A 12,785-nucleotide genomic window follows, 5' to 3' on the forward strand; every position below is an offset into this window, starting at 1 on the left:
ACAGAGCCAAGTAGCAAATGTTGCGGCGGCAGCGCGATCTAAGTGAGGTCGGGACGGACCAAATGTTCTAGCGGGCTTGCCCTAAAGATATTTTCAAACGCTGTTTTCAAGCGTATTTCAGGGTGTAAACCCCCCGAAATACATCAGAAAAATAGTAGCTTAACGCCTGCAAACATCTGCCCCTTGAATTCAATGGGAAAAACTGAGTTTCGCTCAGACGGGGCATTTTTTTTACGCCACCGTTTTAAAAAACGGCACGTAAGAAAAAGCCCCGTAAAAGGAAGCATGTCACTTCTTGAGCCATTTTTGGAGCTGTTTTTCATTGTGTCAATAGAAAAACAGCTTCAAAAATGGCTCCAAAAAAGGTCTGAAAAAACATTTTCAGCTTCAAAAATGGCCGAAAATCAGAGGCTGTTTTCTCTGAAATGACAGACTGTTTTTAGGAGAAAACAGCTGCCTCGTTTCAGCCGTAAAAGCTCCTCCTCGTATTATGCGAGGCGTCTGAGACGCTCGTAAATCTTGAGCTGCTCTTCATTGACTATGATGCTAGGAGCCCGGCTCCCTGCACTGAGTTCGGTCCGGGACTTCCGGCCGAAATACGTCCGTCCATTACGGACGTTAATGTGGTCGTGTGAACCCAGCCTGAAAATGAAATTTGGAGCTTCTTTTGAGGCTTCTTTTCAGGCGTTTTTTGAGGGGTTTTTGGAGCTGTTTTCAATAGAGTCAATGAAAAACGGCTCCACATACGTGCCAAGAAGTGTCCTGCACTTCTTTTGACGAGGCTGTAATTTTACGAGCCGTCTTTTGACAGCGAAGCGTAAAATTACAGGTCGTCGGCACAGTACATCGTAAAGCCCATTGAAAGTAATGGGCAGATGTTTGCCGACGTATTGGAGCCGTTTTTTTAGACGTAATTCGAGGCGTAAAACGCCTCCATTACGTGTGAACCCAGCCTAATTTTCAACCGATTTTGACCCTGCGTGTGAATATACCTACAGACCTTTTCAGACAGTGCAAATTTGCTGCAGATTTTGCATGCATTTTTTTTAAACCAGAACTAGAATCGGATTCATGAGAGCAGAGCTATAAGGCCTTCCTTTATAAATTAGGTTCCATTCCTGGTTTTGGCTTCAAAAATACATGCAAAATCTGCAGCAAATCTGCGCTGTGTGAACAAGGCCTTAGGGTAGATTCACACTGTGGATTTTTAATTACATTGTTGATAAGGCTGAAAAAGAGACACAGGTCTATCAAGTTCAACCTACTTTTTTATAATAATTTTTTGTGGCCTCTTGGCTAATATGAGTATGGACCTGTAACTTAAAGGCTGGGTTCACACGACCTATTTTCAGACGTAAACGAGGCGTATTATGCCTCGTTTTACGTCTGAAAATAGGGCTACAATACGTCGGCAAACATCTGACCTGTAATTTATGCGTCGTCGTTTGACAGTTGTCAAACGACGACGCGTAAATGGACTGCCTCGGCAAAGAAGTGCAGGGCACTTCTTTGCCACGTAATTTGAGCCGTTCTTCATTGAACTCAATGAAGCACAGCTCAAGATTTACGAGCGTCTCAGACGGCTCGCAAAATGCGAGGAGGAGCATTTACGTGTGAAACGAGGCAGCTGTTAACAGTCTGTCTTTTCACACGTAAATGCCTCTCATTGTGTGAACATACCCTAATAGGGCAGCATATTAACCTGACAAATCCACTTTAAAGGGTTATTCCCATCTCAGACTTTTATGGCATATCCACACGTATTCATTCTCTCTCATTTCCACACATATCCATTGATAAAAGGGGGGGGGGGGTGATAACATGAACAAAGGTTCATGTTACCCCTCTCTGAGGTCATCTAAAGCAATACAGGTGATCTGTGATCCTCCACCTCTCCCTGCATGTTGTCAACTCATCCCCCTCTCCTCCTCCACATAGGCTGAAATGGGAGTTGCACATCTATGCATCTCTCTCTCCAACCCGCTATAGAGCCGCGATCTTGGTCTTGTTTGAAAGCCAAGATTTAGTTTGCGCTAGAGCAATTTGTAGCAAGGATGTGTCAGATACGACCTTGGCCTCTGAAAGTGCTTCCCTACCAGGACGTATTTGTTTTTTATTACCATAAATAAAATTTTAATGGACCAACATTTAAAGTGAATCTATACTGTATATAATATTAGGGTTGCCACCAGGCCGGTGAACCAGTGGCCCAGTCGGTATGTACACTTGGAGTCCGGTAGAAGCAATTATTTTTGCATAAAAAGATATGTGCAAACAGGTAACTTGCTATTTGCTGATACATCGATCTCTTCAGTGCACAGATACAGCTGAATCCAAAGCTGGAGCCAGGAGCTGACGGCTCCTGGCTCCAGCATTCACTATGCCGTAAGGGGCTCGGCGGCTGTCTGTGCCGAGCCACACACTCCACAGACCGGAGGAGCAGAAGGATCTCCACTCATCGTGGGAACATGGATAGGTGAGTAATTTTTTTTATTAGACAATATAGGGGCAATATACTGAATGGGGCAGCTGTGGGGCAATATACTGTATTGCCTCATACCGTGGCGGCGCCACCCCCTCGTTCACTATAATTGTACCTGCGTCTATAGGATGCAGATACATATACATGCATAAGCGCTGAATAACGGGGCACATTTCGTGCCCCTCTATTTAGCGCCTTTCAATTACGTAAATGCCGCGATGACGTCATCGCGCCGCTTGCATCCTTGAATGACAGGGCATGGCAACCTGCCAATCAGCAATTTTCAAGGACGCAAGTCGTGCGATGACGATGCATCGTGGAATAGCATTGATTGGCAGGGCAGAATGACTTGCTTTGCCACTCAGCGCCTTTTAATGACGCAAGCGGCGAGATAAAGTCATCACGCCACTTGCGACATTCAGCCCCGGCAGACCTTCTCAGAAGTGAGCAGGCCGGAGTGGGAACAGGTTTAAGTGAATATGTAAAGTTTTATTTTTTTATGTTAAAAGTATGAGGGGCTATGTGTGGAGCACTATCTACAGGGGGGCTATATGCAGGGGCTATATGTGGAGCACTATCTACACGGGGTGGGGGCTATATGTGGAGCACGATCTACAGGGGGGCCATATGTGGGGCACTATCTACAGGGGGTGGGGGCTATATGTGGGGTCTATTTGTGGAGCACTATCTACAGGTGGAGCTATATGTGGGGCACGATCTACAGGGGTGCTATATGTGGGGCACAATCTACAGGGGTGCTATATGTGGGGCACAATCTACAGGGGTGCTATATGTGGGGCACTATCTACGGGGGGATCTATGTAGGGCACTATCTACGGGGGGATCTATGGGGTGGTATCTGTAGGAGGCTCTACAGGGGGCACTATATATGTGGGGCACTGTCTACAGGGGATTCCATGTGGGGTACTAGAGGTCTGGACCAGATGGAAAAGGAGAGAAAAACGAACAACTAGAGTCTGAAAAGAAATCACCTGTGAGTCACTTAACATAAATGTTTATTTTTCCTCTAAGCAGTACTGTAGTCACTGTATGATCTTCAGCGAGATAATGGGTGGTATGATTTTATTTTTTGGTGAGGCTGCTAGTGATGTAGAACAGCCAGGGGGATCTTAATCAAGATCTGGGGGGGGTGCCATTTCAATTTTTGCCTCAGACAGCAGAAAAGTTAGAATCGGCCCTGCAGCGACACACAGCAGCAGGATATCTTGAACCCACAAGCACAATTATCGTTTATTTCGATGTTGCAGGGACTTCCTTTTAGAATGGAGCCAAGTAACGGCATCTAACAACGAATGATGTTGACATCTGTCAGACTAAATGAGGCCAAGTACAGTAGCGGGGCTCCCAAAGAAAAGTCTCAGCCAAAAGCGGGTCCCGGCTTCAGAAAGCTTGAGAACCGCTGGTCTACACAGAGTGCGGCCATTTTTTTGGAAGGAATCTCCTAAGCTACCAATAGTAGTAAAAAGATACATTAACAGAACTAATAGTATCAGCAGTACTACATAGTGGCACTAGCCAGGTGTACCTCACTAACCGTGGCAAGACAGGTTTGTGGCAGAAGTTCTTAGGAAGATGGTTTATACATGGACAGAAGCATCATACATACAACAGTGTCCCAATACTATGTACAGTGTGTGTGTGTATATATATATATACACACTTAACCTAGACTGTTGAATGGCAAATCTGCCTAGTTATATAGTGATAATTCCCCCTTTCCTATATCGCTGCAAAATCAAGCAGATTTGTCTTTCAGGAACTTTGGAAAGCAGAGTATCAACTAATGTGGATGCATGCTGGATACCAAACTGGGTATGTAGTATATACTCAGCTGTCTTTCCCAGACTGGAATATTAAATTTGCCTAGTGATGCAGTAAAAATTCCCCCCTATAGCAAGACTATCCTCCCAATCAGGGTCCTGGAAAAGCTGGGTGCCAGACCACATTACCGTGTTATATGATACACACAATGTAGCAGCGCAGCAGTGTGTGTATTTTATATCTTAACAATTGCCCTTCATTTACTAGACTTTTTTTTTTTTTTAAAGGGCAGAAAAAAAAAAAAAAAGAAAGTTTGACTCCTATTTTACACCATGCTCGACCCTTACATCAAGAGGGCTCGGCTATCACGACCAGACTAACTATTACGCCAGAAATCTACGGCAGCTCAGAGCTGTGACAGATTTCAGTCAGGCGTACAGACATGGAAATGCGACTTCTTGGAAAAGTTGTGCAAAAATCCCTGTAAGTGTAAGTTCACAGGAGCGTAAACGCCTGTATAAACACCTACAACCAGCTTACGATTAAATTCAGTGAAAATATACTACTGAATTAAAAAAAAAAAAAAAAAGTTTTAAAAACACACCTGAAATCAGAGGCTGTTTAAAAAGCTCCATCATTTTCAGCCACTTTTTGTATGTGTGAACATACCCTCATATTTACCGCATTGTCATAGCGACACGTCCCTCTGCTTGGAGTACAGCCCGGCCTTCGGGGATGATGCTGCAGTCCATGTGATCGCTGCAGTAATTACATGGGATGAAGAATCATCCCAGGAGGATGATCTGTGCTCAGAACCGGGGATCGCGTTGCTATGACAGCCGGGCTGTAAGTATGAACCTTAAATAAAGCCGCAGGTTAATTCATGGACTATTTTAGTGGATTTTTTTTCCCCCACTGGGTGTGGATGAGATTTGATCAAATGTCATCCACTCTGCTGCTACCGTACTACACTGCAGAATTTTTGCAATAAAGTCCGCCGTGTTTACTTTGTGCACGTCCTTTGGAGGAAAGGGTTCCTTTTTTGTCAAGATCTGAGCAAACCTGCTTGTAAGCGTATTTATATATGGGATCATTTTGTTTCATTTGAAGAAGATGCACAAATGTATAAACTATGAAGCCAAGATGCAATAAAGAGAAATAAAGGGTTAAAACACAGAAAAACTTTATTGGAAAACTTGTTGACAAGCACAGAAAGATCACACAAGGTATAAATGGGCCACTACTCAGGTGGGCACTAGATTTAGGCCACAGATAGACTTGTAAGTGCAGAGTAGACTGGTTGGATTCTCTTGGAAGACGACATCTTAGCTGCTCTCCCCCAGAGTGTGCTTGTCAAACAGGTACTCGCCCATGCCGTTCTGGGGTACCCCAAGGCGCTTCAGGTTGGTGATGTAGTCTCCAAGCTGCTTAATAGACTTCACCTGTTCATCCAGGTACTCAGATTCCAAGAAGTCACAGAGCTGGAAGAGAAGAGGTCAATCATTAACAAAAATTGGCAAGCGACTACCCCATTGGGAAAACAAAATACACATGGGGGGGGGGGGGGGGGGGATGGACAGGTGTTTGTCATTGCAGCCTATGGCACGGTCTTTTTTTTTTTTTTTTTTTAAATGCTGTACAACCCCTTAAGTAACATGGAAGTTTTACTATAACATTGTATACTTTTTTCCTTTTGCAAGAATACGGAAGTTATAGATATGCCAAGAATGCAAATACAGATATGAATGTGCTGAGAAAACATGTCTAACCGCTACACCCAGAGTTACACAATAGACAAAACTGCAGAATTCAATAAGTATCTATGGAGGACAGGAAGCCGTTAATCATCCACATGGGGCCCAAGTTCATAGAGGCACTTACTTGAGGGTCAACATTGTCAGCTGCCACTTTGTGAAGATCCAGAAGGGCCTGGTTCACGGTCTTCTCCAGCAGCAGAGCAGCCTGCATGGCTTCCAGAGTGTTGGCCCACTCATCACGATCAGGTTTCTATGAGAAAAATAGGGACCATCACTAAAGTTGTCCTCACAAATCACTTCACTGATCTGGTCATTTTTCCTATGGGAAACTAGACAGGCATTATTTATAGATACAAGAACCAGATTCGAGCCAAGTAACTAAGGTCTCACAACTCAGTTTGATTATTATCCATAGCAAACTGTTTCCTTCCACTAGGAGAATTCCACTAATGGTCTTCAGGTCTAATAGTATGTACTGCATGAGGACATGTGAAGAACACTATAGATTACATACCACCTTATAGGCTTTTGTTTAAGAGAATGGCCGGCTGTCATAAGAGTCAGATGTCTATGGGAAAGTCTGACTCATTGTGATATTTAGAGATTAACAGGAGTTATGGACGTCTGGTGACCTTACCTTAATGTCCTGTAGGACAACACGACCCCCACGCTTGTTCTGGTACTTCAGGAACTTCTCAGCATGCTCTCTCTCCTCATGACTCTGTTCCTTAAAGAACTTAGCCACATTGTGAAGAGCGACGTCATCACGGTCAAAGTAGAAGGACTGAAAGAAAAGGTGGAGAAGATCAAACCATGTCCTTATTGATCTCTATACACAAGTATAGTCACGAGGGATTTAGTGATAACCCGGAATCAACTATGTGTTGTGGAAAGGACAACATTCTTTTTAGCCTTCTGTCTAGAACAGACCGACGTACATAACAGAGCCTGGGAAAAATGGAAAACCTCTTAAATAAACTTATAGCAAGGGTTGTAAAGAACAAATCCTCATTATATAATTACTGACTAGTGGAGTGTTGGTCTTCATACACATGCATACCATGAAGACGTGTTACAGGCATAGCAAGATGCTATCCCAGTGGCTCCTATATAGAAACATTCATCTGATCTTGGCCAAGACTCTCCGTGTATGGCAATCTAACTTCTCCAGAACTTTAGGTGCTTCAGACTGTCCGTGCGCCAGAGGGAAATCTACAGCAGCTAGGACCTGGAATAGATTTACTATAATTTACTCCAGATTCTGGTGTAAATCATAGTAAACACATCAGACCATGGGTCGCTCCACCCCCTTCCACTAAATTCTACCCACTTTTTTTAAAGAAAAAAAAAAAAAAAAAAATCTGCTGCGAGTGGCAGAAACAGCACAAATGTCGCTATTTCTCACCCACAAACTGCAGCTTATGATAGAAAACTGGCGTAGAAAAGTTATTAAGTTGCCCTACATTGTTACTGTTTAGTTTTCTTTCCACTCAGTGTGTCAACAGGAGACAAACAAGAAAAGAAGAAGGCTTCCTTGTCCCCACAATGTCCCTGCATAACCACATTAGTCCCAGGATTCAGAGATAATCTGATGTCCACATACAGGGTGTGTACCAGTAACCTGTGCATGGGGCTGAAGGGTGGAGGAGATACTACAATGGAGATGTTTACTAAGAAGACTGCAAGACACGTACAGAGCGAGGAGGGAGAACAAGAACCTCCATGAAGGAGAAGCTCAGCGCTGAACACCTTATGGTATACAGGAGATCTGCTATGGAGCTCCATGATGAGACCCAGCTTGTATCTGAGGCTACATGGAGCTCCATGGTGAGACGCAGCTTGTATCTGAGGCTACATGGAGCTCCGTGGTGAGACCCAGCTGGTATCTGAGGCTACATGGAGCTCCGTGGTGAGATGCAGCTTGTATCTGAGGCTACATGGAGCTCCGTGGTGAGGTGCAGCTTGTATCTGAGGCTACATGGAGCTCCATGGTGAGACGCAGCTTGTATCTGAGGCTACATGGAGCTCCATGGGGAGACCCAGCTTGTACCTGAGGCTACATGGAGCTCCATGGGGAGACCCAGCTTGTACCTGAGGCTACATGGAGCTCCATGGGGAGACCCAGCTGGTATCTGAGGCTACATGGAGCTCCATGGGGAGATGCAGCTTGTATCTGACGCTACATGGAGCTGCCAGCGCAAGTACGAGGCTCAGCAGGTTGAGTTACATGGACATGAGACATACGGATACGGCTCCACAACGTCAGCACCATGAATACTATGGACGATATAGAACACTATAGAGAGTACTCACCATGGAGAGATAGGTGTAGGAGGCATACAGCTCCAAGTTCACCATGCGGTTGATGGCAGCCTCGCTGTCGCGGTGGAAGTTCTGGCGCACCTGGGATTCCATTGCGGCTTCTTGGTGGATTTATTGGCGCAAAAAAAAGAACAAGAAAGTCTCAATACAGGACTAGAAGAGGATGGAGGAGAAGACTCGGAGACAGTTCCGTTCAAACACTGTTGAAGCAAGAACTCTGCTCGGAGCCAAAGGATGTTGTGATCTGTACAATAGAGCTATGTATTTATAGCCGAGAGTCCGGCGAAGGGCGGGGCTTCCCTGCTCTTACATCATCTGTCAGCAGCCAATCATGTATGGATCTGCAGCATCCGACCACAGCAAGAGGGTAGGCGGAGCTAGCGTGGGCGGAGCTCCCCGCCCTTACTGCCGCCTCTGCACTCACTGCCCCCTGTAATGTCAGTGACACGGAGGAATTCAATGTAACAATTGTCGTGTCATACAGTGATCCAAGGAAATGCTCCCCTCCCCCTCCGTACTCATTATGAAGCCACAACTAAGCATTATAGGAAATTACATGAAGAACAATTCCACAATATATAATAATAGTTACTCCCATAGTAGTGAATGGAGAGAACCGCACACATCTCGGACACGTCTCATTTCATTCTACCACCTCATTCACACATTGCAGATTTGATCAGTATTTTGCACCAGTATTGTGAAATCAAAACTTGGAGTGGATGCAAATAAAAGAAGTATAAATGTTTCTATTATAATTCACTACATTAAGGCCTTATTCACACGAACGTGTCCGTTTTGCGCGCGCAAAAGTTCAGTGAGGCATCTGTATATGGTGCGTGGCTGAGGGATTTTCGCCCAGCCGGCATCATTATGACACTCTGTTTACAAACATAAAAGCAGAAGGTGCTTTTCTGTTTTCATTCATTTTTTTAACTACTGTAGCGTGAATCACGCGCGGCACCCGGAAGTGCTTCCGTGTGCCGCGCGCAATTTGCACGCACCCATTGACTTCAATGGGTGCGTGCTGCGCGACACGGGCAAGTATAGGACATACGCTGCGTGAAAATCACGACATGTCAGAACGACCCCACTGACTTACATAAGTCCGTGCAATGCGCGTGATTTCCACACACATAGCATGGACGTAATACACGTTCATGTGAATAAAGCCTTATAATCTAGTTCTGGTTTTGGCTTCAAAACACTGAACAAAATACTGATCAAATCAGGATATGTTCACACGATCAACAAAAAATGGCTGAAAATATGGAGCTGTTTTCAAGGGAAAACAGCTCCTAATTTTCAGACGTTTTTTAAACCACTCGCGATTTTCGCGGCGTTTTTCGCAGCGTTTTTTCGGCCGTTTTTGGAGCTGTTTTCTATAGAGTCTATGAAAAACGGCTCCAAAAACATCCCAAGAAGTGACCTGCACTTTTCAAAACGGCCGCGTAAAAAAACGGCCCGTCGGAACAGAATGACGTTTTTCCCATTGAAATAAATGGGCAGATGTTTGAAGCCGTTCTGCTTCCGATTTTTCGGCTGTTTTTCGTGCGTTTACGGCCCGAAAATAGGCCGAAAATAGGCCGTGTGAACATACCCTAATAGGTGAATTAGTCTTTAGCCTTGATGTGGCTGGTAGCTGCTTTATCCGGTGGGACAGGGGTTGGGTAACCCCCGTTCTCGACATACGTGCGGCCCCAGTGATGGAACCTGCATATATCAAAAATGTATGGCTTATCCCGCCATAAAAATACTTCCCCATTCACATCGCGTTTATGCCCTACGTTAGTGTGTATGTTGTTAAAAGCTCCCAACGTACACGCGAAACGTGTCCATAGGGCTCCATTAGCTGATGGAGGCCAAAAGAGGGTCCTTTTGGCCTCCGTTGGGCTGGTATATATCTGTATACCTTTTATTTAATGGATGAAATACTGTAGTAGACTACACTATTCCATCCTTAAGGATCCTGCCCAAAAAAAAACTTAGACCGCGCAGTATAAATTTCTTCAACATGTGAGCCTAGGTGTGAAGGATGCCACTTTATAGCATCCATCACAGGTATACGTTAAACATATACATCAGGGAGCTTCCCTAGGGCCAAAGTCCCCAGGAAGAGCATCAGGTAGCGCTTGGTCTGGTGATTCTGGCCCTGGGGAAGCCCTTGACGTCACTGTCCATATATGTGGACAGTGATGTCAGGGCAGTGGCGTAACTACCGCTGTAGAAGCCGTAGCGAACGCTACGGGGTTGCGCATGAGGGGGACCACGCCACCCGCCGTCACGTGGCCTCCCCCCCCATGCCCGGTGGTGCTGCTAGCAGCCGTTATGGCTGCTACAGTGGTAGCGACGCCACTACGGGGCCCGCGCTGCCCGGCTTCTAACATTTATGGGCCAGGCGGCACAGGCCCCCTCATGCCCTATGGCGTAGCTAGCCCCTGAGGGGGCTCCAGTGCTAACGACAGCCACATTCACTTGTATCTGCGTCCCCTGGACATAGATACAAATTAATATTATAGGCTGCTGCTGACTCTCTGAGGGGGCGGCTGCGCAAGTGAACTCAGACGCCGCCACCCCCTCTTGCACTAATTTTACCTGCGTCTATAGCATGCAGATACAATTACATGCATTAGCACTGAATGGTCAGGCACATTCCGTGCCCGACCATTCAGCGCCTTACAATGATGCTTATTGGCAGGGCAAAAGGATTTGCCCCGCCAGTCAGCGCCTTTCAGCTACACTAGCGGCGCGATGACGTCAATGCGCCGCTGCCTTTGTTGAAAGGCACTGATTGACGGGGCAAGTCATTCTGCCCTGCCAATCAGCACCTTTAAACGGCGCTAGCGGCGCGATGATGTCATCGCGCTGCTTGCGTCGTTCAGCCCCAGCAGACTTGCTCAGAATAGAGCAGGTCTGCATTGCGAGCAGACGGTGTGGGAACGGGATCATGTGAGTATGTAAAGTTTATTTTTCTTCTAATAAAACTGTGAGTGGCATTATCTACAGGGGGGGCTCTATCTAAAGGGGGGCCTATATGTGGGGATGTGGAGTACTATATACAGGGGGGCTATATGTTGGGCACTATCTACAGGGGTGGGATATATGTGGGACACTATATACAAGGGTGGGTTGCCTGTGGGGCACTATCTACAGGGGGGCTATATGTAGGGCACTGTCTACAGGGGTGGGCTATATGTGGGACACTATATACAGGGGGAGCTATATTTAGGGCAGCACGGTGGCTCAGAGGTTAGCACTATTGCCTTGCAGCTCTGGAGTCCATATGTGGGCACTATACAGGGGGCTGTATGTGGGGCACTATCTACAGGGGCTTCTATGTAGGGCACTATCTACAGAGACTCTATGGGGGCACTATCTACAGGGGGGCTATGGGGGCACGGTGTGTGTGCGTGCGTGAGTGTGTGTGTGTGTGTGTGTGTGTGTGGGACTCAGTGTATGGTACTATTATAATCAGGGACACATTGTATGGCGCTATTACATTTAGGGGTGTTGAGAATTTTATCTTCGTTTATAAGTGCAGAAATGTTTTAAAAGTGAGAAGCTGAAGACATCTGAGCGGAAAACTGCAGAAATGGGCTGTGGCCAGGAGAAGTCATCATAGAGGTCTGGACCGGATGGAGAAGAAAAGAGAAAAATAACTAAAATCTTAGATGTCACCGGTGAGTCACTTAATGTAAATGTTTATTCTGCCTCTAATCAGTAATGTAGTCACTGTATGATCTGCAGCGAGTTTATGGGTAGTTGATTATGATATGATTTTTTGTGGAACAGCAACTCCCAGCATATGCTGGGAGCTGTAGTTTTTCACCGTACAAACCTATATGGCAGGGGTTGCACTAAATTGAGCTGTATTTGTTTTGGTGCTGTATATATATATACTGAGGTTTGTTCTGGTGCTGTATATATGTACAGAGCTCGGTTCTGGTGCTGCATTTATGCAGTGAAATTGGTTCTTGTGCTGTACTTATGTACTGAGCTTGGTTCTGGTATTGTATATATGTATTGAGCTTGGATCTGGTACTGTATATATGTCAGAGCTTGGTTTTAGTCTGGAATTATGTATTGAGCTTGGCTCTCGTGCCATATATATGTATGAGCTTGGTTCTGATGCTGTAATTATATAGAATATATTTATAATAACAAAATTGCAGGTCAGATGGAATTGTTTTGAATTCATTGTATATTTAATGGGAACGTGTCTGGTAGTTTTAACCCCTTGAACTGCCACCACACGGTAATGCATAACCTGACAATATTTCCAAATGTATGTTTTTTTCAGTTGCAGCAAAATCTATAAAATCAACTTTAACTTTTAAAACGGCGCACACTATATGCTAATTACTCATTAAAGGGTCATGGGGTAGTGCCGCTATCCTGAAGAGTCACATCGTCCTGCCTCCAAACCCACCTTTCCATGTTTG

General features: G+C 45.3%; 1 protein-coding gene across 1 annotated transcript; it reads right to left on the reverse strand.

The window, feature by feature from the left end:
• Positions 1-5,430: 5,430 nt before the first annotated feature.
• LOC142662029 (ferritin heavy chain B-like) lies at positions 5,431-8,596 on the reverse strand. The gene is made up of 4 exons (XM_075839848.1): positions 8,335-8,596; positions 6,659-6,805; positions 6,146-6,271; positions 5,431-5,745 (listed from the first exon to the last, which is right to left on the reverse strand). The coding sequence occupies exons 1-4, from the start codon at positions 8,434-8,436 to the stop codon at positions 5,590-5,592; spliced, it is 531 nt and encodes a 176-aa protein (XP_075695963.1). The 5' UTR covers positions 8,437-8,596; the 3' UTR covers positions 5,431-5,589.
• Between the last annotated feature and the right edge of the window lie 4,189 nt (positions 8,597-12,785).

The sequence above is a fragment of the Rhinoderma darwinii genome, chromosome 10 (genome assembly GCF_050947455.1).
Source record: "Rhinoderma darwinii isolate aRhiDar2 chromosome 10, aRhiDar2.hap1, whole genome shotgun sequence".
Taxonomy (NCBI): Eukaryota; Metazoa; Chordata; class Amphibia; order Anura; family Rhinodermatidae; genus Rhinoderma; species Rhinoderma darwinii.

Excerpts from the sequence above, each read along its gene's own strand:
- LOC142662029 (XM_075839848.1), bottom strand. The coding sequence starts at position 8,436 with ATGGAATCCCAGGTGCGCCAGAACTTCCACCGCGACAGCGAGGCTGCC. Across the intron at positions 6,806-8,334 it reads CCTACACCTATCTCTCCATG|TCCTTCTACTTTGACCGTGA; the intron begins GTGAGTACTCTC and ends CTTTTCTTTCAG. Across the intron at positions 6,272-6,658 it reads TTGTCCTACAGGACATTAAG|AAACCTGATCGTGATGAGTG; the intron begins GTAAGGTCACCA and ends TTTTTCTCATAG.